The following is a 26,044-nucleotide window of genomic DNA, read 5'->3' as shown; positions in this document are numbered from 1 at the left end:
TTTGAGAGAGAGAGAGACAGAGAGAGAGAGAATACAAGTGGAGCAGGGGCAGAGAGAGAGGAAGAGAGAGGATCCCAGGCAGGCTCCGCACCATTAGCACAGAGCCTGAAGCAGGGATCCATCTCATGAACCGTGAGAAATCAAGCTGAAATCAAGCTGAGTCAGACTTTTAACCCACTGAGTCACCTATGTACTCCCAAGATATTTTTTAAGTAAAGTGATGATACCAGTTATCAATTGAGATGTTAGGGAATGAATATCACTATTTATTGAATACTTTTTAAAATTCAATACTTGGGGCACCTGGGTGACTTAGTGGGTTGAGCGTCTGAGTCTTGATTTTGTCTCAGGTCCTGATCCCAGGATTGTGAGATCGAGCCCTATGTAAGACGCCGTGTTGAGCGTGGATCCTGCTTAGGATTCTCTCTCTCTCTCTCTCTCTCTCTCTCTCTCTCTCTCTCTGTCTCTCTCTTTCTCTCCCTCCCTCTGCCCCTGGCCCTCACCCTACCCCTGAAATGAAATGAAATACTTTAAATCTTTACTCTGTATTGGCTTAAAGCTTTAAATATTACTTTTTGACATTATTCGAAAAATAACACTTTATCACAAAATTAAGAGGCTGTGTTATTGTGGACACACATTTAATTTAAGGTTAAATTTTTTATTAAATAAAACCCCATATTACCATATTGTCATCTCTGTATGGTTAAACTGTACAATCCCAATAGTGTTTTACTACAGAAATTTTAAATAATAATTCACCTGCAGTAATAATATAATCCCTATATTTTACTCAGTGAAGCTTATGCCAACTATTTCTTGTTTATTTGTACCAATCAGTGAAAGAAACCAATTTCTGTCCTTTTTATTATGTTTTTTATACATAAAAAGGCTATCATCTTGTCTTTTTTTTTTTCAGAGTGCAATTTTCAGGTCTCACAACCTCCTCTTGCAGCTCGTGTTTTCAAGATCTTTTTATCATTTGTATTGTTCTCTACTGAATGGTTGGCAATTTGTCTCTTTTCTGAAATGTGGTGTTCTGCTGAACTCAGTGCCCAAATCACAGCCTAACAAGACCTGAATGTAGCTCATCCATTTTTATGCATGACATCACCATTACAATTCAACACACTGGAGCATTTGAATATATTAACAGGGACCAGAATGTCGACTCATTCAATTTATCATTCACTGTAATTCTTGAATTTTTCTCTCTCTCTCTGCTGCTACCATCCTCTAGCTTTTCAATGCACATTTTGGTTCCATTACCTTTCCCTGCACCAACTTTCAAATCCATTCTATTTTCTTAAATCCAATGTCACTGACTTGACCTACCTCCCCAGCATATCAAGATGAGGTCGTAAAGTAGCACAGCACCCCAGATTTGCAATCTCTGCTAATTCCATGACTCAGTGTCCTTTTGGCTTATTAGCATAAATATACAGCATCTCCCAGGGCTTTTTTTAAAGATGGTTTTTAATGTTCCCATTAAACACAAACAAGGAAACAGACAAAACTGCCTGGTGTATTACTTCAGGAACATTTAAAAAGAAACCTTGTCTTCTTCATTGATTCAATTTAAGAAAGTTAAATTCAGCATCAACTACAGGATTACACTATTGTTTTAATATTAAGCTGTCAGCAAAAAAAAATACAGATTAAATCTCTGATCTTCACACACAGGTGAGTACCAGCCAGCCTTACTGCAGGAGGTCACTTATGTATGTAGTGACATGTCATATGGTTGGCTGAGCAAATCTTAGTAAACGCAGAGTTAGTTCCACTTAGTATGTTTACTTACCCAGCTGTAGAAGAAAGCAAAGCAGAGAATATAAAAATGATGAAGGAAATAACAAAAGAACCATAAAGTATTAGACCCCAATTTAATTATTTTACCATAAATAAATGGCATAGTTATCAAAACTGAAATGAGCTGACAACTTCCATGTAAACTTTCATTTATAAGGGAATTTTGGGAGTGATGGATTGTTCAAATTCACAAGTCAAAACGTGCTGCACTCATTAAACTAGGCATCAGTCCATGTGCCTTCCTTCCGCTTGGGATCCCCGTCTACCCACCATAGGGACTCGGGCACTTGCCCCTGCCTCCAGCCTGCCCTTGTCCATCTATCAGGATCCTGCGCGCTCCTCAGGAGGGTGAATGTGATTCTTCCAAGGCAGCAATCCTCCTTTCTTGGTGTTCACACCCTGTCCTAGCTCTTGCTTCAAAGAACAATTATCTGTTTATAGAGCTGTACTTTCTCCTCATTTTAAGCTCTCCCTCTTCTCTTTGCTTTCTGCCACAAGCTGGTATTGAGAGTTGCTCAGTAAAATTTTGCTAAATACATGAACTATTAAAAAAAATAGCATTTTCTCAATAGCTGTAGTTTTAAATGTACTAAGTGGGGTGCCTGGGTGGCTCAGTTAGTTGGACATCCAACTTCAGCTCAGGTCATGATCTCATGGTCCGTGAGTTTGAGCCCCGCATTGGGCTCTGTGCTGTCAGCCTGGAGCCTGGAACTCACTTTGGATTCTGTGTCTCCCTCTCTCTCTGTGCCCCCCAACTTATGCTTGCTCTCTGTCTCTCAGAAATGAATAAATGTTAAAAAAATTGAAAGGTACTAAGTTATAGTAGGCTTAAATACTCTCTATAGAAATGACATTAATGCAATGGTGAATGTGTCATTTTAATAAAATGTTAAGAATACATTTTAACTTGGGTAAATTCATTAAAGGGTTAACAAACAAATATTGGGTCTGAGAAAAGGCATGTGTAGCAAAATGAAACAAATAAACAAATGAATAATCAAAAAATGGAAGAAAATAGAGACCACAATATTTAAACAATATCTTTCAACTTTTCTTCTCATATGTATTTATGATTATGTATCTTATTATGGATGTATTGATTTTGGATAAATTTTTGTGTTTATCATTCAACTATATGCGGTAGAATTAAAGAAGGTAGTAGAAAAAAAGGAAAAAAAGTTTCCACTTTACTATTTTCAAGTTTAATAGTTTTCAGAAGACTTCACAAAAAGGATAATCATTAGTAAAAGTTAATACATGAAAATGTTTTTGTTCTAGAGAAGACTGGTGACAGATTTAATCACTGTCAAGTACATGATAGATCAATTGAAAGATGATAGTGATAAAATATTTTCCTTCTTGGCTCAGGGTAAGACCAGAAACAGTTCACTTAAAGAGCAAAAAGGACCATGATAAAGAAGGTGAGATAGTAGGACAAATTATTCAGTATGCAGTGAAAGATTTCTTGCACAGATTTTTAAAGTAGGATTGCTATGCTCTGATCTGGAGTCAGGTAGATACTACATTTAAACCTAGGTCACTTTCGACAAGACAAAAACCAATTTGTTTCCTAAGCAGGTTATACTCTCTGTGGTTCTCTATGCTCACCTAGACCAAGTCCCTTTCTCTGTTCCCATGGAGTCATCCCAGACACTCAGATCAGGGACAAGCCCATCGTGGCTTGCAAAATAGAACCACCTGAATAAAACTCTCCCCTAGCTTCCACCCCTCTGAGCTCACTCTCCTTAACACAGGGGCCAAAGACTGGGAAAGAGCGATTATAAATTGCCCAAAGTGTAATAAGAAATGGAACATCAACGTCCTTGGAAATATAAAGACACATAAGAAGGGTTAAAAACTGTAGTGAAAAGATCATGATCCTCAATTTTTTTATGCTTAATATTCTTTTCATTAACATTAACAAGTGACATTTAGAATAATATTTTTTTGTATCAAAGGCAGTTCTATCAAACAATTTTAACATCGCATTATGTACTAAAATCCTATATTGTGAAATTCCAAGATAAGATACAGGTTTGAGGTCTCTGTCAAGGGTCACCAAAAGAGTAAAGATCTTTTTTATAACCTTTTTGGTTTTAGTTTTTAATATTAACGTTTGTTATGCTACTTCACTTACATCATATGCTCACAGTGTTTTATGAATAAATACCACAACCTTTGTAAAGAACCTTAGAATTTGGCCTAAATAAAATGATTTTGTTCTCACGGAATAGCAAAGCTATCCAAATTCAAAATAAGCTGACACCTTATCTATGAGAATAAGGGCCTACATTAAGAAAGTTAGTTTAAAACTCTACAAAATGTTCCAAAAATAAGTGTATTGTGGCTTTTGTGCTGTTACCTTGTAAGCTGTGAACCTGAAACACGGCTTTGCAGGGTTTTTCCTTGTCTTGTTTTTCTCCAGTTGATAAAAGCAATGTATCAACCGAGAATCTGAGAGCAGTATTAAATCATATCAGAAATATAGGATTTGGTTCAATTTACCTGTTCCTGTTGCTGGAAATCCAATCTGAAATAAGTGTTGATGCCTGCTGATGACAGTGCTTGTTGCCAAAACTGCACGCCAGCATTATAACTTCTCGACGTAGCTCTCTAGGTACCATCAAAAGGAAAAACAATTAAAATGCAGTGTTATTATCCGGAGAGAAAGGATAACTTATTACATAAACCATAGAGAAGTAAATAATCAGCACAAAAATAATTTTCAGATACAGAAATCCCATTTTGCTAAGGAAGAGATGGTTAGGCAGAGTAGAAGTTATGCGTACTAAAAAGTCTTCTCTGGAAACAATAATACAGTGAGGGGCACGGGTTCGAATCTCCCCTTTACTAATAAAGGATGATCTTATATTAAAACACGACAAAGACATGCTTTTGTTCTCAGTGCCAGGTAGTGGAAACTGTGCACTGATGAGTACATCAGCAGGCCTCCCAGTAAAGGGAAATGAAAGATGCAGAATGAGAGACAGATCATCTCATGCTGCTGAAGTCACCATGGTACTACAAGTATGCTATTGTACAGCTCTGGGGGAAAAGAAGCGAATAAGAAAATAAAACAGTACTCATGTTGGTAGGATGCTTGAACAAGAGATCCATTAAAATTGTTTTTTGGCCATCCAAGCTTGATGTATGTTGCTGCAACTTGCTTTAAAATATATTCCTAAATGGGGGTTAGAGGACATAAAGATAATGTCAGTCTCAAACGTCTCCATGCTGATAATTAAAATTATATAATAAGATTAAAATATTTTCTAAAGAAGCCTTCTTTAAAATATCAGTAAAATAATGGGCATGATAAATGCTCTACTTTTATTTAGCTTAGTATTTCAAATATAGAAAATAAGGATAAAATACAATCGCAATGGTGGAAGACTACTTCTTATTTCCTATTGAATGATTAAGTAATTTGCACTATTAAATATTTTAGATGACAATTTTTATAGCACAACAAGGAAACTGAGGAATATTGATAATGTCATCCATGCACGCACATGCACAAATGTGGGTAGATACAGCTTATGAAAATAAGCACCAAACTTTTATGCATTTCATGTCAACAGAGCACATCGAATGCAAAACAGTTAGGTAAGCACAGCCAATAGCCTGGCATTGTTGAACCTGACATACTCAGAACGCTCTGCAGTAAAAAATATGGCATTTCAAAGTCAACAATCCATTGAGCTAATGATATATTTAAATATTAGAGAGCAATGTAAAATATGCTCTCCTCACTTTAATGTGGTCCTTGAATTTTGTCAAAGGAATGAAAGCACTGAAATTACAGTAAAAGCAATTCTCAACTTTTACTGAAATTGAGGTGTCTGACATGAAATATTATTCCAAAGTACAAATATACACAAAAATGTATTTTACTTTTATAGAAGTTTAACATTGCAGTGTCTCTGTGTTGAGAGCAAAGAGAGGTGTAATAAGTCTTTCTCTAGCAGATAAAAGTTATACCATAGCTGTAAAGACACATTTTGTTTTGCATGTGTGTTGTAAGGGATTAGACAAAACTAATGACAATGAACAGGCAAGCCAGGATTATTTCAATTAAAAAAAATATTAAAACAGAGGCATTTTCATGCAGACTTAGAAGAAGAAAACAAGAAGCAACTCTGATAGCCATCAGACAATTTACAGAGTGCTAATAAATAGATTTCATGCCATGGCAATCTAGTCTCGAGTCATTCCAAACGTGTAGGCTAATCAGCAGAGCCAGTGTGTCATAAAAAATGGGATGATTTGGGGGCGCCTGGGTGGCGCAGTCGGTTAAGCGTCCGACTTCAGCCAGGTCACGATCTCGCGGTCCGTGAGTTCGAGCCCCGCGTCAGGCTCTGGGCTGATGGCTCGGAGCCTGGAGCCTGTTTCCGATTCTGTGTCTCCCTCTCTCTCTGCCCCTCCCCCGTTCATGCTCTGTCTCTCTCTGTCCCAAAAATAAATAAAAAACGTTGAAAAAAAAAATTAAAAAAAAAAAAAATGGGATGATTTTACAAAACACAGGGCAGGCTGCTAAAATAACGGAAGGGAACCAAAGGGTGCTCAAAGATGATAGGAGGCACAGAGACACAGTCTCATATGCAAAGCCTCGCTGTGATAAGAAATTTAGGAACCAAAAACTCATTAGCCATAGTTAATCCTAATCTTATTCAAAATGGTTATTAAATCAGATTAGGCGGTGTCTACAGTGCAGTTTGCGTTTATCAGGCTGCAGTTTAGGAAATCTGGTCAGGTAACATTTTGGAATGTTTGTCATGTCTTCATGTCTATTTGGATTATCTATTGTTTGCTCTCCTGTATCCCCTTGGACCCAATTATGAATGGGCTTTCGCCTCAATGTTGATCTTATCCTTGTTAATTAAGGAAGTGAATTGAATTCACTATGCCCTTTTGGATAAAAATAATGACTAAGAATCTTTACTGAAACTGTCTATATTCTGTTAAGATCTTTGGGATCCCTCTACCCAGGGTAAGTCCTTTGTGAACACAGAGCCCTTTAACTCTTGGAAAGTAAGTTAGAACTTTAAGGATTTGCCATGTATATTTGTTCTTTTTTTTTTTTTTTTTTAATATTTGTTCTTAAATTCTGAGTCATGTAAGCTTAATTGACACTTTTAGGCCAGAATAAAAAGTAGCTTGTATTAAATTTTTTCTTCAAGTAATTATCATCAGTGTTGCACGGAAAATCAGGACAAAAATGGTAACACAAATTCGAAGAAGGAACGCAAATGACTCAGGATCAGTTACATAAAGTAGATAATGAGACAACAGTTCATCATCTGAAAATAAGAAAGAAGAAAATATGTCTTTTTACATTGAAGACATTGTATTTCTCCATGCGGTCCAGTAATTTATCTAGAGGATAGAGAGCTCGGCTGGCAGCATGCCAAGGAAGAAAATCCTTCTCCTCAGACAGGTATCTGATAATCTCCAGGGGGATATGCTGAGGCAAAGAGCCAGCTCTGTACAGTGAAAAAGTTAAAGTTAATTATTTGCAGGAAATATACATGATGATGCAAAACTGAAGATTTCACTTATGCAAATAAAAGGCAGAAAGCAAGATTCATCACAGTATAAAGAAGCCATACCCAGGGCCATAAAAATAAAATTACTCACTTTTTAAATATAGTCCTACTTAGGATGCCATGTACCTTAATATATACAGAGTTAGAGAGTTAAAAATTTACATACACCAAAATATCAGAATGCATATTTTTTAAAAGGAAAGAATTCCGGAATTTAAATAAAATCAACTCTAGGTACTTTCCTTCACAGAAACTCTTCAGAGGCCATATGTAATTGAAAATAATTGATTACTGAAATGCAATTTCAGTTTCTCAATGCATTCTCTTTGCTCTTCATGTAGTTCTGTGTAATGATATTTAACACAGATTGTTTTCAAAAGAATAATCAAACTAAAGTGGCAACTTACAGTCTTGACTATCTCTGTCATATTATGATATGAGCATTTTTCAAAAGAAATGGTTTCCATAACACCTATGAAAACTTCAGTTAGATTTTAATAGAGTCCAAATTCCAAAAAAGTTAAAAGACTCAACTCTCCCATTTATTATTTTTCCTTCAAAATATATTCTTTGTCACCTTGGGGACCAATGTCAGATTCTTCGGAGAATATGAAACTGTAGCTTTTTAAGATGGTCTGAACACATGTTGCCTATATTTAAAGAGGGTATATCCAAAAAAAGGATCCCAAAAGAAGTGTATATCTCTACTCTCCAGGAGGTTGCATATAAAATCCTTGCAAATCAAAGCAATATAAATGACAATCCACAGTACATTAAAAGATGGGCTCTCTTACCCTTGATGTCCCTGATGCATACACATAGTTGCTGGATATTTTTTTTACATTAATAATCAATTGAATGCAAGGGTGCCTGGGTAGCTCAGTCAGTTAAGCCTCTGACTTTTGATGTTGCCTCAGGTCATGATCTCACGGTTTCCTGAGTTTGAGCCCCACATCAGGCTCTGTGCTGACAATGCAGAGCCTGCTTGGGATTCTCTCTCTCGCCCTCTCTCTGTCCCTCCCCCACTTGCGCCATCTCTGTTTCTCTCAAAATAATAAATAAACTTAAAAAAAATAATCAACTGAATGCAGACTTTTACCACATGGACCAGGTAAATATGAAAGCAACCAAAGCCTGGTTATCTCCTTTATCTACATTTCACACCATTGTTCTTTTGTAGAATCACAAAATTAGATGGACCTCTCAAAAATAAACAAACATTAAAAAAAAAAAGGTAAAAAAGAAAAACTAATTCTGAAGACCGTGCTTCAGTTTTCTTTGAATTTAAAAAAAAAAAAAAAGGATGTGTGTCACTCTAATGATTTGGGTTCACTCATGGTATAAGATCATCAACCACAGTTAATGTCTGATATAAACATGAATGGCAATAATAACAAATGCAACAATAACCTCAAATTTCCACATAATTTCAACATTTCCTGATGTTTGCATGATTTAGAGCACAGCTAGACTTGTGCCACTTTCTTTTACAGTTTCCATTTTATACATCCTTGAAGAAAGAGCATGAGATTAGGCTCTGGCAATGACAATTAAATAAGGAACTATCTTTTTTGCTAGGGTGGCGTCTCAATAACACCATTAAATTTTGCTTTTAAGAGTTTGTTACCCACCAAAAAGGCAATATATTTTTTAAAAAATAATGATTTGGCTTTCCTCCTTAAAGGAAACATACCTTCCAATATTTCAGATTTTGTCATTCATTTCCCCTGAACTTTTAATTTAAATATTTATTGGCATGGGGATAATAAATTTATAATCCAAATGTCACGAATTATATAATTTTAGATTTGCAGCAGATTTATCTAGAAGCCATTATTTTTTGTTGAAGAAATAAGAAAAATAATGTAGTAATAAAAAACACCCTTTACTAAGCAGTGAACTTATTATGGATCTTCAAGTGAATTTGGAAAATCTGGAAAGGTGTTGGATTTATTTTATTGCTGATTTAAACATATTAGCCTTATGTCAGTTATAATTTATTGTGTTTTACTTCATCCCTGTAAATGGATGGACATTATTCAATGACTTATGCTTTGTAGAAAATATGACTACAAAGTAAAAAGATGACAAATAATGTTATGGAAGAGATGGGTTTGAGAAAGAGCCAGGAACTGCAAATGCTTCCTGTAGAATTAGACAAACAAATTCATCTTGCCAAGTCTCATGTTCCTTACCTGTGCAATAAGGGTTGAACTAAGACATCTTTTTTTATCACCCAAAGCCTTTTATCCTAACCTACTTGTCTGCAATTTAAACTGCCAAAAAAACATTATAATAATATGGTCATACTTTATTTGTTTAAAATTTTGAAAAAAAATTTTGTGATTTTATATCCCCCCTTCTTCACTTGTCTAATATGTATAAGTCTAAGAGACAGGACTTGGATCTAAGTTTTAGAATATATCTGACATAGTATAAAGGAAATTAAAGCAAAGAAAGCCTGATAGAAGTTCCGAATAATGACAAGCCAAATAAAGTATTCATTATATAGAGAAATAGAGCAAATTCTGATTTGAGTCCTTATGGCAAAAATTGCCAACTTCTCACCATGCTTTCCTTTACTTCCTAGGGTAGATTATAATCCCACTTTCTTGATAGTTAGGTATGGTCATATGGTAACTAGCCAATAGAATATGACTATTCATCACTGCCAGGGTTAGCCCATAGACATCTCCCATTAGCTCCTCAATACTCTTTTCCCCTAAACTAAATCTTTCAGGGTGACCTTGGAACTCTTTGATTGAATGCGTCAGAAACCCACCTGGGTCTCTGGATGATTGCCTGCCCCGCTACCAGTTTTCACACCAGTTCTGCTATGTAAGCAGGAAAAACACTTCTATTGTGTTTGATCCAAATACATGCTTGGGTCTATTTTTTAAAGCAGTTAACCTTCTCTAATGCAGCCCTCAAATAGAATAAGAAACAGATTACATTCAAATTGCTCTCATTTGTGTTGTTACAAACATATGTAAGTAATTACCTGCTACATAATTCAATACACTTACATTTAGCCTACTAGATCAAAATATGTAGCTACACTCAATTGGATAAGATGATCAGCTTCATTACAAAATTAAGACTTGTAAGAGATAATGTTGGTGAATAAGTTACCTAGTTTAGATACGTGTTTGTGTAATTGGCTGGTAATGATATCTGTGATTACTACTACTGATAATGCAATCAATATGGGGGAAGTGTGTGGAATCCAATGAATGGAACACTACATTAGCTCCAAGTAATCAGCCTAGTAGGGAGCACATTTAGGGTCCTCATGCTGAAATGTAGTTGCCCTAGATTTGCATCATCACAGAGAAAGGCTGTTAACAAAATAAGGGGAAAATAGCAAACCTAAAGAATATTTCATGTACAATTAATTTTGTTTTACTAATATTTCAGGAAGAGGTTGTAGATGAAATCTATCTTCTGTACTAGTGGGGTAAAGGTTGGCATAAGAAATAATTTAGAAATCAAAGAAAAGATAATGGGGAAATGAAACAAATGAGGAAAGTTAGAGAAATAGATAAAAATTGTCCATATGCACCTATATAGTTCCTCCACCCATTCCCCCTCCCTAAACCCACACATACCCTCTTCTTCACTTTACTGGAGCTTGTAATGAAATATATCTTCAGGCATATAATAGAATACTTTTTATAAGAAGAAGATTAAAACCAGACTATATTACTAGATGTTGAAATGCACTGATCTTAGCTGGCTTTGTTTTCACCTAAGATCCAAAGCTACTTTTTTTTTTTTAATATTTTTTTTAATGTTTATTTATTTTTGAGAGAAAGACAGGGCACAAGCAGGGGAGGGCAAGCGAGGGGGAGACACAGAATCTGAGGCAAGCTCCACACTCTGGCTGTCAGCACAGAGCCCAATTCAGGGCTTGAACCCACAAACCACGAGATCATGACCTGAGGCAAAGTCAGATGTCCAACCAAGTGAGCCACCCAGGCGCCCTCCAAAACTACTTTTTAAAAACAGCTCTGAATTCTGTGAATGCTAACTCTTAAACCTACTGAGATGGGTGGCCTGTACACAAATAACCTATTTTGTGAGTTTTCTTGAAAAGCACTTGGCTTCTGGGTGCTTGAAACTTGGGAAAAAATTAAAAGCACAAGCAGACTCTAGAGCATCATAGTCCAGATTTCACTAATTGAATACTCCTTTAAAACCAATTAATTGCCTACTCTATATTTCACATTTTTTTTTTCAACGTTTTTTTTTTTTTTATTTATTTTTGGGACAGAGAGAGACAGAGCATGAACGGGGGAGGGGCAGAGAGAGAGGGAGACACAGAATCGGAAACAGGCTCCAGGCTCCGAGCCATCAGCCCAGAGCCTGACGCGGGGCTCGAACTCACGGACCGCGAGATCGTGACCTGGCTGAAGTCGGACGCTTAACCGACTGCGCCGCCCAGGCGCCCCTATATTTCACATTTTGTACAGAAGACACTCTATCTCGCTTTTAGGGCACAGATTTTTTTTTTAAGAGAGAGAGAGAGAACACGGGGTGGTGGGGGCAGGGAGGGGCAGAGGGAGAGACAGAATCCCAAGCAGGCTCCATGCTGACAGCATAGAGACCATGGGATCTTGGGACCCTGGGATCCCAGGACCCTGGGATTATGACCCAAGCTGAAATCAAGAGCCTGATGCCTAACAGACTGAGCCATCCATGCATCCCTAGGGCATAGATTTTTAAAGCAGTTGCTAAAATGCTTAATTAAAACATTTACCATTGTATCTATTATTTTTCATTATTCATTATTAAAGACTTTAATGTGTTCTTTGTGGGAAGATTCCATGATGGAGACTGGAAGCTCCAGCAGTTCTCAGAGTACCATAGAATGAAAAGAGAAATACACAGGGGAGGTATCTCCGTCAACCAACAGTCTATTTGGTCAGTTCACGGAGAAAATAAAGATATGATTCAGATACTGGTGAAATGTTATATGCAGAGATGGAAAGGAAGTTACCTTACGCAGCCCCATAAAATTAGAGCCTCAAAAAGTTGCACAATAGAGTTCTCTTAGCCCCTCCCCCTGTTTCTTCTCTTCCATGAAGCCTTCTTCCACAACTGACTTAGGCACTTATTTCCTGGACTCACATAACATCTCAGTAACACCTCTATTCATAATAATTATCATGATATTAATCATAATTTTATCATAATACTATCTTTCTCACTCACTGGACTTAGCTCTTTAAGGAAATGAAGCATGCTTTGCCTATCTTTGCATCACCAAAGATAGCCTAATGCAGAATTTAGTACAAAATAAGTACTCAATAAATGTTTTTATACTAAATTAAGTTATGGCAATAATGTCATTATTCTTAAAAATAGGATTATTTTACAAGTATATTAAAACTTAAACATGACCATAGATATTTATTAAATTAAGCATTTTCTAAAGTTAAAAGATACCAACATCATGGGAAAATTCTATTGGAGTGAAATTTATAGTATTTTTTGGTCATCTTGTTTATTAATGGCACATATGATAGAAGATAAGAAAGCCAATGCTATCTAGCTAAGTAGCTTTGAATAAGCTAGTCTATATCCAAGTAAAATAGCTTTTAGCCAGAGAGAAAGTGGAAGCATTATATAAACATCTCTGTCCTTTTTTTTTTTTTTTCTGATTAGCAAATTACTTTCCTATTCTCCTAGAAGCAACAGTATTATTTTATACTATGTTTTCAAATAAATTGATGGTGGGAGCTTGGGTTACTCAGTCGGTTAAGCATCCAGCTCAATTTTTGCTCAGGTTATGATCTCACGGTTTCTGAGTTCGAGCTCTGCATTGGGTTCTGCACTGATGGCATGGAGTCTGCTTAGGACTCTCTCTCTCCCTCTCTCTCTGCCCCTCCCCCACTCATGCTCGTTCACTCTCTCTCAAAATAAATAAATAAGCTTTAAAAAGAACTAAAATAAAAGTAAATTGCTGGTGGGTTTGGAAATCTCTTTCTCCTAGGTAGTAATTTGACAAGGATGAACTACGTGATCTCTAGGGTTCCTTCTTCAGTAAAGATATAATGATTAAATCCAGAAATAATTTTTTGCCACCTGCATAGTCCCACTACCACCACCAAACCAAGCTTTCCTATCTACACACACTTGTTTCTTTATTTCCAAGTATAATTTCTCAAGAAACGAGCCATCATCTAAATACAGGAATCCTCTGGACACTTAATAATGTTAGAAAGCAGAGCCAATGTTTAGTTATTAAATGGAAGGTAATGATGTTAGCTATTCACCTGAAAAGAAAAAAAAACCCTAGGTTTATGGCCACAGTTAACTATTTTTTTTTAAAGAAAACTATCAACTTATTTTAAGTCATTGTATATTGAGGATTTACTCTATGGGATGGTATTATGGAAAGATGGTCTAGGAATGTTCATTTCTTCAGATTGCCCAGTTTGTTGGCATGTAATTTTTCATAGTATTTGCTTATAATTGTTTGAATTTCTGTGGTGTTGGTTATGATCTCTCCTCTTTCATTCATGATTGTATCTCTTTGGATCCTTTCTCTTTCCTTTTGGTAAGTCTGGCTAGGGGTTTACCAATTTTGTTTATTCTTTCAAAGAAACAGCATTTAGTTTCATTGATTTGTTCTACTGTTTTTGTTTGTTTCTATGTCATTTGTTTCTGGTCTAATCTTTATTATTTGCCTTTTTCTGCTGGCTGTAGGCTTTATATGCTGCTTATTTTCTAGCCCCTTTATGTGTAAGGTTAGGTAGTATATTTTGGGACCTTTGTTTCCTGAGATAGGCCTGAATCGCAATGTACTCTACTCTTATGTCTGCCGTTGCTGCATTCCAAAGGGTTTGAACTGTCATGTTTTCACTTTCATTTGCTTCCATGTATTTTTTTATTTCTTCTTTAATTTCCTGGTTAACCCATTTAGTCTTCAGTAAGATGTTCCTTAACCTCCTTGTGTTTGAGGGCTTTCCAAATTTTTTCTTGTGGTTGATTTCAAGTTTCATAGAGTTGTGATCTGAAAATATGCATGGTATGATCTCAATCTTTTTGTACCTTTTGAGAGCTGATTTGTGACCCAGTATGTGAGCTATTCTGAAAAATGTTCCATGTTCATGTGAAAAGAACATATATTCTGCTGCTTTAAGATGAAATGTTCTGAATATATCTGTTAAGTCCATTTGGTCCACTGTGTCATTCAAAGCCAAATTCCTAGAAACTCACAAACTACCCAAACTGAAACAGGAAGAAATAGAAAATTTGAACAGTCCCTTATCCCATTCTAACAGATGTTTCCCAAGGGAATTCTAACAGATGTTTAAAGAAGAGTTAGTGTCTATTCTTCTCAAACTGCTCCAAAAAATGGAAATGGAAGGAAAACTTCCAGACTCATTTTATAAAGCCAGGATCACCTTGATTCCAAAAACCAGACAAAGACCCCACTAACAAGGAGAATTATAGGCCAATATTCCTGATGAACTTGGATGCAAAAATTCTCAACAAGATACTAGCAAATCAAATTCAACAGTACATTAAAAGAATTATTCACCGTGATCAAGTAGGATTCATTCCTGGGCTTCAGGGCTGGCTCAAAATTTGCAAGTCAATCAACGTGATACATCACATTAATAGAAGAAAGGATAAGAACCTGTCAATAGATGGAGAAAAAGCATATGACAAAATACAGCATCCTTTCTTAATAACAACCCTCAAGAAAGTTGGGATAGAAGGAACATACTTTCACATCATAAAAGCCATATATGAAATGCCTACACCTAATATCATGCTCAATGGGGAAAAATTGAGAGCTTTACCCCTGAGAACAGGAACATGACAGGGATGTCCACTTTCACCACTGTTATTCAACATAGTGTTGGAAGTCCTAGTCTCAGCAATCAGACAACACAAAGAAATAAAAGGCATGAAAATTGGCAAAGAAGTCAAACTCTCACTCTTCACCAATGACATGATACTCTACATGGAAAACCTGACAGACACCACCAAAAATTGCTAGAGCTGATACAGGAATTCAGCAAAGTCACAGGATATAAAATCAATGTACAGAAATCAGTTACATTTCTATACACCAATAATGAAGCAGCAGAAAGAGAAATAAAGGAATCAATCCCACTTACAATTACACCAAAAACCATAAGATAAATAAGCCTAACCAAAGAGGTAAAAGATCTGTTACCTGAAAAGTATAGAAACCTTATGAAAGAAACTGGAAAAGACACAAAGAAGTGGGAAATCATTCCATGCTCATGGAATGGAAGAACAATATTGTTAAAATGTCAATACTACCCAATGCAATCTACACATTCAATTCAATCCCTTCCAAAACAACACCAGCATTCTTCACAGAGATAGAACAAACAATCCTAAAATTTGCATGGAACCAGAAAAGACCCTGAATAGCCAAAGTAATGTTGATAAAGAAAACCAAAGCTGGAGGCATCACAGTTTCAGTCTTCAAGCTATATTACAAAGCTGCAATCGTCAAACCAGTATGGTACTGGCAGAAAACAGACACATAGATCAATGGAACAGAATAGAGAACTCAGAAATGGACCCACAAACATATGGCCAACTAAATTTCGGCAAAGCAGGAAAGAGAATCCAATGGAAAAAAGACAGTCTCTTCACCAAATGGTGCTGGTAAAACTGGACAGTGATGTGCAAAAGAATGAAACTGGACCACTTTATTACACCACACACAAAAATAAATTCAAAATGGTTGAAAGACCTAAATGTGAGAAAACAAGAGAATCCTACAGGATTCAAAATCCTACAGGAGAAAACAGGCATCAACCTCTTTGACCTCAGCCACAGCAACTTCTCACTAGACCTGTCTCTGGAGTCAAGGGAAACAAAAGCAAAAATGAACTATTGAGACCTCATCACAATAAAAAGCTTCTGCACAGTGAAGTAAAAAAATTAATAAAACTAAAAGCAACTGGGGCACCTCATGGCTCAGTTGGTTGAGTGTCTGACTTTGGCTCAGGTCATGATCTCACAGCTCTGAGTTCAAGCCCCACGTCGGACACTGTGCTTACAGCTCAGAGCCTGGATCCTGCTTCAGATTCTGTGTCTCCCTCTCTCTCTGCCTGTCCCCTGCTCATGCTCTGTCTCTCTCTGTCTCTCAAAAAGAAATAAACTTAAAAAAAAAAAAACTAAAACCAGTTGATGGAATGGGAGAAGATATTTGCAAAAGACATATCAGATAATGGATTAGTATCTAAAATCTAAAAAGAACTTATCAAACTCATCACCCCAAAAACAAGTAACCCAGTGAAGAAATGGGCAGAAGACAGAAATAGATACTTTTCCAAAGAAGACATCCAAACGGGTAACAGACACATGAATAGATAGATGTTCAACATGATTCATCATCAGGGAAATGCAAATCAAAACCACATCAAGATACCACCTCACACCTGTCAGAATGGCTAAAATTAACAACTCAGGAAACAACAGATATTGGTGAAGATGCAGAGAAAGGGGAACCCTCTTGCAATGTTGGTGGGAATGCAAACTAACGCAGCCACTCTGGAAAACAGTATGGAGGTGCCTCAAAAAATTAATACCAGCAATTACACTGTGAGGTATTTATCCAAAGGATACAAAAATGCTGATTTGAAGGGGCGTATACACCCAATGTTTAGAGCAGTGCTATCAATAATAGCCAAATTATGGAAAGAGCCAAAATGTCCACTGACTGATGAATGGGTAAAGAAGATGTATTTACATACAATGGAATATTACTTGGTGATCAAAAATAATGAAATCTTGCCATTTGCAACAACATGGTTGGAACTAGAATGTATTGTCTTAAGCAAAATAAGTCAGTCAGAGAAAGACTTCCAATCCTGAAATCGTATGATTTCACTCATCTGTGGAATTTATGAAACAAAATACATGCACATAGAAAGAGGGAAGGAAAAATAAGATAAAAACAGAGAGGGAGGCAAACCATAAGAGACTGTTAAATACAGAGAACAGACTGAGAGTTGTTGGAGGTGAGGTGGGTTAAATGGGTGATAGGCATTAAGAAGGGCTCATTGTGATGAACTCTGGGTATTATATGCAAGTGATGAGTCACTAAATTCTAATCCTGAAACCAATACCACACCATTTGTTAGCTAACTTGACTTTAAATAAATAAATTTTAAAAATTTTTTTAAAGAAAGATGGTCTAAGTTTATTTTAGTTTACTATCCTTAAAAGCTTCAGGATCAGTACTACTATGAACACCCCTGCCTTTTTTTTATATGAAGAAGCTACAGCTTACAGAAGATAAGCAATTTGCCAAGCTTATTTGGCAAATAAGTGACAGAGCTGGAACTGAAAACCAACACTGACAAGAAAGCTCTCACTGATTCTACCACATGAGACCGCCCCCCCAAATGCCACTCTGAACTATAGTTAAATGCTGTCTTTCTCCCTTCCTTTAACACCTGTTTACACATCACTATCATAGCACTCACCATTTTAAGTCTTGTACAAAAGTAAATAGATAACCCTAGCCCAGGTGCTCAGAAGGTGAAGTAAGTGATATTAGGAACAGGAGGATTATGGGGGAATGACTTTAAGGCATCAGTGAGGACACCTGCCTGTGTGACAGCAGAGAACACACTGAGCAAATCTGGCGGGAAAGGAATTTTGGCCTCCTGGGAAACAGCAAGGCCAAGAGTCTTAAAACAGGGACAAATTCAGGATGTTGGAAGAATAACAAGGAGGCTTTCGAGGCTGGAGTGGAGTGAGTTGGGGAAGAGCAGGCTATGACGAGGTTACAGAGGCTGGTATGCTAGATCATGAAGGCTCTTAAATAAGAAGGGCTTCAGACTGTTTTTCTATGGGTGATGGAAAGCCACTGCAAGTTTTTGACCTGGGAAATGACATGATCTGAATTTATGCTCTAAAAGGGTGACTCTGGCTGCTGTAGAGAGGAAACTCGAATATGTCATGTGGTCCTCCAAGATGAGAACAGAGTGAAATATGATTTCCTAGTTGACCCTCTCCCTCTCTCACTATACAGACTAATCTTATGAGAAAAACATATACCTAGTGAAAGAAGTCAATGACATGAGAACAGACATAATGATTTTTTTTAAGACATGAGATTTGTTTTAGAAAGAGTTTGTTATGCAGGTATCAGGTAAAAAAAATATTCCAAAGGCTGGCTTATCCAGGCATTTTTTACTGCTAATTGCTAACAAACACACACACACACACACACACACACACACACACACACACAAACACACACACACACACACCAAAAACAAAAAACAAAAAACAAAAAAAAAACAACAAAAATCAGATGATATGGGAAAGGTCACTGAGAAATAATTTAGGCAATGAACACATGTTAAAAGAATATATAGCTATATATATGAAGCTGCACATTCCACTTTGGGTTAATTAGCAGAATTATTCCAGAATTTAAATTCAGAAAAATAGCATGAAAGACCACCAAGAAAATAATCCACATAGCTTATGATTTCCATGGAAAATACAATGCTTAAATTTGATACGGAATTCTGCTTTACTGGGCAGTGAAATTGTCCAATGTTCTACACAGCCACTTGGGAGCAAAAAGAATTTAAAAAATCCAGCAGGATTTTGCAGAGTTTGAATTTACTGACATCAAGATATCAAATCATTAACCTAAAGTCCATAAATCAATGGAGCTTCTAACTTCCTATTTGGCTGCTTTTTAGCGAAATGTATGTGAATTATAGGAAAGAAGAAAAAAGAAAAACATGATTGAAACCAAACCAGTTAAAAATAACTGGGGGACGCCTGGCCGGCTCTGTTGGAAGAGCATATGACTCTTTTTTTTTTTTAAATTTTTTTTCAACGTTTTTTATTTATTTTGGGACAGAGAGAGACAGAGCATGAATGGGGGAGGGGCAGAGAGAGAGGGAGACACAGAATCGGAAACAGGCTCCAGGCTCCGAGCCATCAGCCCAGAGCCTGACGCGGGGCTCGAACTCACGGACCGCGAGATCGTGACCTGGCTGAAGTCGGACGCTCAGCCGACTGCGCCACCCAGGCGCCCCAGAGCATATGACTCTTGATCTCAGGGTAATGAGTTCGAGTCCCATGCTGGGTATAGAGATTACTTAAATAAATAAATAAATAAATAAATAAATAAATAAATAAAAGCTTTAAAAAAATCTTTAAAAAATAACCAGGTATATTTCCTCTTGTCTAATATTGTCAAAAGTTTCGCTTTTTGTATAGATTTTATTATACTATGCATAAAAGTTTACTCGTAATTTTACTTGTAATAATTTTCTTGTAATTTTCTTGTAATTGTAAAATTACTTGTAATTTTACTTGCAATAATTTTCCATACTATTAGGAATTCTTCATAATTACTTTTGGATTAGTTCTAGCAACACTCCATTGGAAAGATAAATGTAGTTCACTATTGTTGAGCATTTGGGGCATACATAAGTAACAGAGCTATGAACATCTTTGTGCACAATGCTTTTATATGTTCTGGATAATTTTCTTTGGATGGAACAGCCAAATCGGAATTATCATGCTAAAGTTATGAAATATTGTGGATCTTGGCAAATCTAAGTTCACATTTTCAGGCTTCACCAATCAGCAACTGGTGTATGAAAAAGGGAAAGAGGTAGACAGTCGCTGTAGTGACCAGCACTGATTTAGCATTCCCTGGTGTGTCAGTTCCTGTGCCAAGTGCTACATGTGTATTATGTTATGAAATCCTCATGTCAATCTTCCAAGCTCAGCAATATCACTATCCCCACTTTACAGATCAAAATTGAGGCTCAAAGTGTTACCTAACCTCTCCAGGATCATATTGCAAATTTGAACCTAGTTCTATTGCTGTTTGAACCTAGTCTTCCAGCACCAGTGTTCTTATCACCATTCCAAAAAGTCCTGGCAAGTAATTTTGTATTCCCTCTCCCATCTTCTAGTAAAAGGAAAGAGTGAGAAGAGGAATATAGGGGGCGTCTAGTGGCAGTAATCCTTGGAGGCCTTGTGAAGGAAACATAATATAATAGAACATATGGGGAAGGAGAGAGTAGTTTGGTCTATGGCTGTGACTTTGAAATGGGGGGTTTAGTGGGTTTATTGTTGATATAAGATTTTAGACTTTGGTCATTTGGGACCACTTCCACCAAAACCACTTTTTCACCACTGCCCCCAATTCCCTGGGATCCTTCAGGACCTTGTCTAATCTCGGTTAAACAAGTAACACCCTCAGACTGGACTCTGGCCTGGAAAGACTGACTCAGCATCAATATATCTACCATAAAGAGTATGCATTGCAACAACATTTTCCTTTCAGAAATATTGGTGATGCAGGCAAAACTAATAGAGTGCTAGGATGTGGTCTACAAAAGAAAGGAGGGTAATCATATAAAATTATGATCTTTAATTCAAATAAGAGGAAATATTTCAAACTACAGAAGATTTTCCATCTGCAAGTCTTACAGAAAAGGAATAATTATGGCTATGGGAAGTGTGTGGGTCCTAGACACAGACTGAGAACAAAAGAATGACGACTTGAATAATGGCATATGGAGCATGGGGGAAAATGCTCTCTGGACATAAATGTAGGGCAGACTCCTGGGGCCTAGATGGTGTGCCTCAATTAAAAACCTCAACAAGAACTCTAAAAACCAAGTCAACCCCTCTCCCAATTTTTTCATAGAGGTATGGTTACATAGATGGGCCATTATAATTCTGTACATAATTTTCTAAACATACAGCTAAGGTCTGAATTTTAGATTGACACCAAGGTGAATAATTAAGCAGGAAGATTCAGTCCAAAATGGATGCATTAAAACAAAAACAAAAACAAAAAAAACAAAAACAAAAACAAAAACAAAAACAAAAACAAAAACAAAACACTTTAGAGAGTGTAATCTAGCCATGAAGAAGAGAGAAATGACTCAGGTGCAAAGGGTTTAGAAGAGCCACCAAAAGTGATAAAAGGAACCTAACAAGTGCAAAGTGACAGAAACTCATTAAGTCTGGGCTCCCCAGCCAACTTGAAGAAGTTCCTGGCCAGAGTTAGAACATTCTGAGTATCAGTAAGAATAAAAACTGCAATGGAATTAAACATATCAAATATACTTAAATCCATAGGACAGAATGGTTCTTAACTAAAAACAAAACAAAATAATTGGTCACTATGGAGCATGCTAGAGAACTGGCTCATTATTTTTGAAACTGAAAAATACAGGGAAACATCAAGTATTTATCCTGCCTTTCCTTAAAAACAATATCACTGGGTCACCAAGTAGTAAATGAGAACAAGTTTCCCTTGAGAGAACTATTTTGTTTATGAATGAAAAAAGAATAAATGAATCCCCATTTTGCAACCTCGAGTAAATCAATAGATTTTGGTATTGAAAAGTAAGGTCTGCAAATGTCATAAAAAGACAACTATTTCTTTTATGTGTTCATAAAGAGTCAATTGTGAAGTAAACTGATAAAATGTAAAATTGATAAAAATGTGAACCTGTAATGGATCAAGGCCCTGGATTTGACTACCAATTTATAGGCAATAGAGAGGACAGAAGAACACATAAAGGTACACAGTGGGGATGCAGTCACTGACATGTAGACAAAATCTACACAGTGGGAATCGTGTAGGACAAACAAGCTCATTCCTCCCCAAATAACTTGGAAAGATTTTCACTTTTAAAGGTCGAGGGGAAAATCAATTATTTAAAAGAGATTGAAAAGATACATCAACCGATCATAGAGCAGTAATATCATTTGGCTTCTAATTCAAACAAACTGTAAATATATATACCTATGGCACTTATGAAACAATTGACCATTTAAATAATTAAATGGATTTTGATATTGTTGAGGAAATGTTAACTTTAGGTCACCATGTTTATTAATGTCATTTTTTAAGAGATACATAGTAAAAATTATTTTTATGAAATGATATAATGTCTGGAAGTCATTTCAAAATGGTATGAAAAGTTGGATGGAGATGTGGCTGAAATAAGACTGACCATGAATAATTGCTGATGCAGAGCAATGGATACACTCTTCTACTGGTTTTTGTATATGTGTGAAATTATTCATAATAAATAGTTAAGAAAAAAACAGATGAGGGACTAAGTCTTCTTTTTCTGTGTGCAGTGTGCATCATAAACCCATCACATTGTCTATGTTTAAAAATATTTGCCGAAGGGGTGTCTGGTTGGCTCAGTTGGTAGAGCATGCAACTGTCAATCTCATGGTTTTGAGTTCAAGTACCACATCGGGTATGAAGCCTACTTAAAAAAATAAATAAATATTTGCCAAATAACAAACTCAAGGACGGCAACATTTCTAGTCTTGCTTTTCTCCCTTACAAAATGAGAGAAATGGTATTTACCTCCCAGAGTCACTATGAAAGCTAAAAGACAAGAAATCAAAGAGTATTTTATAAACCAGAGTCACTATGAAAGCTAAAAGACAAGAAATCAAAGAGTATTTTATAAACTGTAAAGTGCCACAGAAACGTGGAGAGCCTTCAGGCTGAAGAACCAGAATGAGAATTCAGCAACCATGTATTCTGCATTTGTATTCTGACCTTGATTTGTTCCTCACACAGAGCTACTAAACTCATGGATAGATCCCAGCGCATTCATTTTCCCCTTAGGGACAAAGTACCAAATGGTAGTGTAATTGCCAAGGGAAAATTATCACTCTGTTCTGAATTATTTCCATCATAAATCCAAAACCAGTCAAACAGGCTCTGTCACAAAAACGACAGGGTTGCTGTACAGTGATGAGAATCCCACATACAAGTGCCCCATAAATCCGTGAGTATCACAACCCTCCAAAGTCATTCTGACTCATGTGTTTAAATCAGAAGTGAGAAGCCAGGCTGGCAGCACGTTGGTCAACACCGGGGAAACAATGAAAATGAGGTGATTTACTCAGCCATCAGTTAGAGAAATATCCCATCATCTGTCTTATGTAGATTGTACAAAATGTGACAAGCATTTTTGTTTGTTTTTCTTTCCACATTTTCTACTCAACCAAAGAAGAAAAAAGTCTTTTTCATTTAGTAATGATAACAATCATCCACATTTCCCTAAATTCAATCACAACTGCTCTTAGCATGTCAAAGAAATGAGTTCCAGCAACAGTAGTGCATGATAGAAAGGGAGAGAAAAGGACACAACTTCTCTGTGTGCCAGACATTGTCCCCTTCTCTCCTCTTAGTAAAATAGTCATCTTTACTTATGCTGAAATGAAATATCTAATCTAATTCTTTATGATTTAAAGTGATATTTTCCTGCCTCTCAGAATATTATACTACATTCCAAATTAGAGTTAAAAGCCACTCAGTGGCATTGTAGATGAAATGTGGAAGGTAAAAATACTTTTTATTACCGGTGAGATAGAGAAAGGACTTCAACTATATAATTCATTATATATATATATATATAAAGGATTCATATCTTGAAAAAGAAGAGAGCTGTACCCACTTGATATCACCTTTGGCGAGGCAGGCATGTTAAACGTTTGGTACTTTGTTCCTGTTCATAAGGGAGCTAAATGATCATCTAAAGAAAGGTGTTTGTTTATCAAGGATAAACAAATTTGCTGAGCCACAGGGGATAAAGTAAACAGTGGCACTGAAACAATATGATTAACTTATTTGACAATTTGTACCCACAAGGAGTTCTGGATTTATTTGAGGAAGTTTTCAATTTTTAGAATTAAAGTATATTAAATTCTTTTAGAAATCAGCTAAGAACTGTACATTATTATAATAGATAATTCTTCTCCTTTGGGACACTGACATGTAGACAAATTATAGAACCTCTGGGAACAGAGGTCAGGGCGATACGTAGCTTCCTCAAATAGCACATAGTTCTCAGTCTCTCCATTTTACCTTCAACTTCCAGGGTCACAAAATTCTGAAGATAATAGTATTTATATAAAAATATTTAATTAATCGTGGATCCTCAGCTCAGAAATACAGGACCTTAACCTTTCCTTGATTTTCTTTAATGCTGATGATGTTCAAATAAAACTTAGGAAAAAAAGTAATGATAATGATGTTCTAACTCCTTAATGATGATTAACAATTAGAGAACATTAACGGTATGGATTTACTGTGTTCTAACGATGACACTCATTAATTTTAATAACAGTCCTATAGTGAAGTCCTTGCTTACTGTCTGAAAATTTACCCATCATTACCACTTGGAGGAAGTAATTTTTTAAAGTTGAAGCATCAATGAAAATACAAAACAATAAAAAAGTGTCAGTTAATTTACATTATTAAAAAAATATGACTATAAAAATAAAATACTATCTCTTTTTAATAAGAATCACGTGTTTAAAATATTTTATATTTTGCTAAAATGATCACAGTTCAAAAATATTATTAAAATTGGTATAAAATTTTCAAAATTAGAAATTTGTCTCAAGTAAGAATACTAATTTCATGAGCAAAAATTCTGAATCTTAAATTAATAAAAGTCATTGTCATTATTATTTAATGTATAATTCTAGTACAACAATAATTTTCATAAGAATCACATATTTAACATTAAAGTGTAGGAATTTAAAAGAAAAATGACAAAGTGATGGGGTCTTTCAAAGAATTTGTAGTTTTAGGAAAATGACAGAAAACTGTCACTCCATGTGACTGAAACACTCTTTAAAACCCTACATCTGCTACTCTGTTTTTTCAAAAGGAACTTCATCTCAATTAAGCTCTCTTAAGATAATTTTTCTTATTGATTTATTCATGGTTAAATCTGCATCAACTATTTCCTGATAAGAAAGATGAGGAAATAATCAGACTTATACTTTCTACTAAACTCTGTGTCTCCTCTGGATTTTCTCTTGCTGAACCATTTCTAAATTTTCTCAGTTTAAAGATTTGCCTTCTACTTTGTAACCTTAATTCTCTTGTTTCTTTATCCTTGTTCCATGTGCAAGGGCACTCAAGCCTCATCACCATTCATTTGTAGGCAAAGGATAACTTGACTATAGAAAAGATTTGTATTCTATCCACTGGAATATTCTTGGCTTATAGAAATCTGAGTCAGTCTGAATTTTCCACTTGCTAGGGAACTTGTTCTGTTTAATTTTTAAAGTTCAGTGTATTTATCAAGATATGCCTCACTGTTAATCCCTCTGTGTTTTTTCTTAAAACACAGGGTACTCTTTCAATCTGCATGGTCAAGTCTTTATTGGAAGAAAGCTACTCTTTGTATGCCTTCAAATTCCTTTTACTTGTGTTCTTTTTAATGAATATTAAATGCATCCATATCCACATACACTAACACACACACACACATTAGATGTGTCTTATTTACATGATGATGGTTACTGTTTTTCCCATTTCATTTATCTCAACTATCTCAGGCTTGTTCTCCATGTCCCCCGACTGTTTTCCCCTGTATCTATGTAATTTTTACTGCTTCTCACATGGCTTTCTTTCCTGCAATGCCAGATCACTTTCATCCTCTTTGTTGCCTCATCTCTTTATGATTCTTCTTCATGTTTTCTTTAAAGTCTTATTTCAAAAAACAAATCCCGCAAAACCCCCACATTTCTTTGTTTTAATTCTTTGAAATCACATAGGTGTGTATATTTGAATTATTTACTTGATGCTCTTCTTCTGTTGTTACTATGATTCTTAACTATCATTCTTATGGTATCTTTCCATA

The 26,044-nt window shown here is 35.9% G+C and overlaps 1 protein-coding gene across 1 annotated transcript in view; it reads right to left on the bottom strand.

Annotated features, from left to right (window-relative positions):
* TRHDE (thyrotropin releasing hormone degrading enzyme) overlaps positions 1–26,044 on the bottom strand; it is a 384,591-nt gene that overhangs the window by 30,419 nt on the left and 328,128 nt on the right. Inside the window, exons 13-15 of the mRNA XM_078449668.2 lie at positions 7,145–7,292; positions 4,893–4,990; positions 4,315–4,422 (exon numbers count right to left, since the gene is read on the bottom strand). Coding sequence (XP_078305794.1) covers positions 4,315–4,422; positions 4,893–4,990; positions 7,145–7,292 — 354 coding nt within the window. The remainder of the gene's footprint in view (positions 1–4,314; positions 4,423–4,892; positions 4,991–7,144; positions 7,293–26,044) is intronic.

Source organism: Panthera onca, chromosome B4, assembly GCF_046562875.1.
Source record: "Panthera onca isolate mPanOnc1 chromosome B4, mPanOnc1 haplotype 2, whole genome shotgun sequence".
In the NCBI taxonomy this organism is placed as follows: Eukaryota; Metazoa; Chordata; class Mammalia; order Carnivora; family Felidae; genus Panthera; species Panthera onca.
Note: the sequence above shows the minus strand (reverse complement) of the source record. Positions and strands in the feature narration are given on the sequence as shown.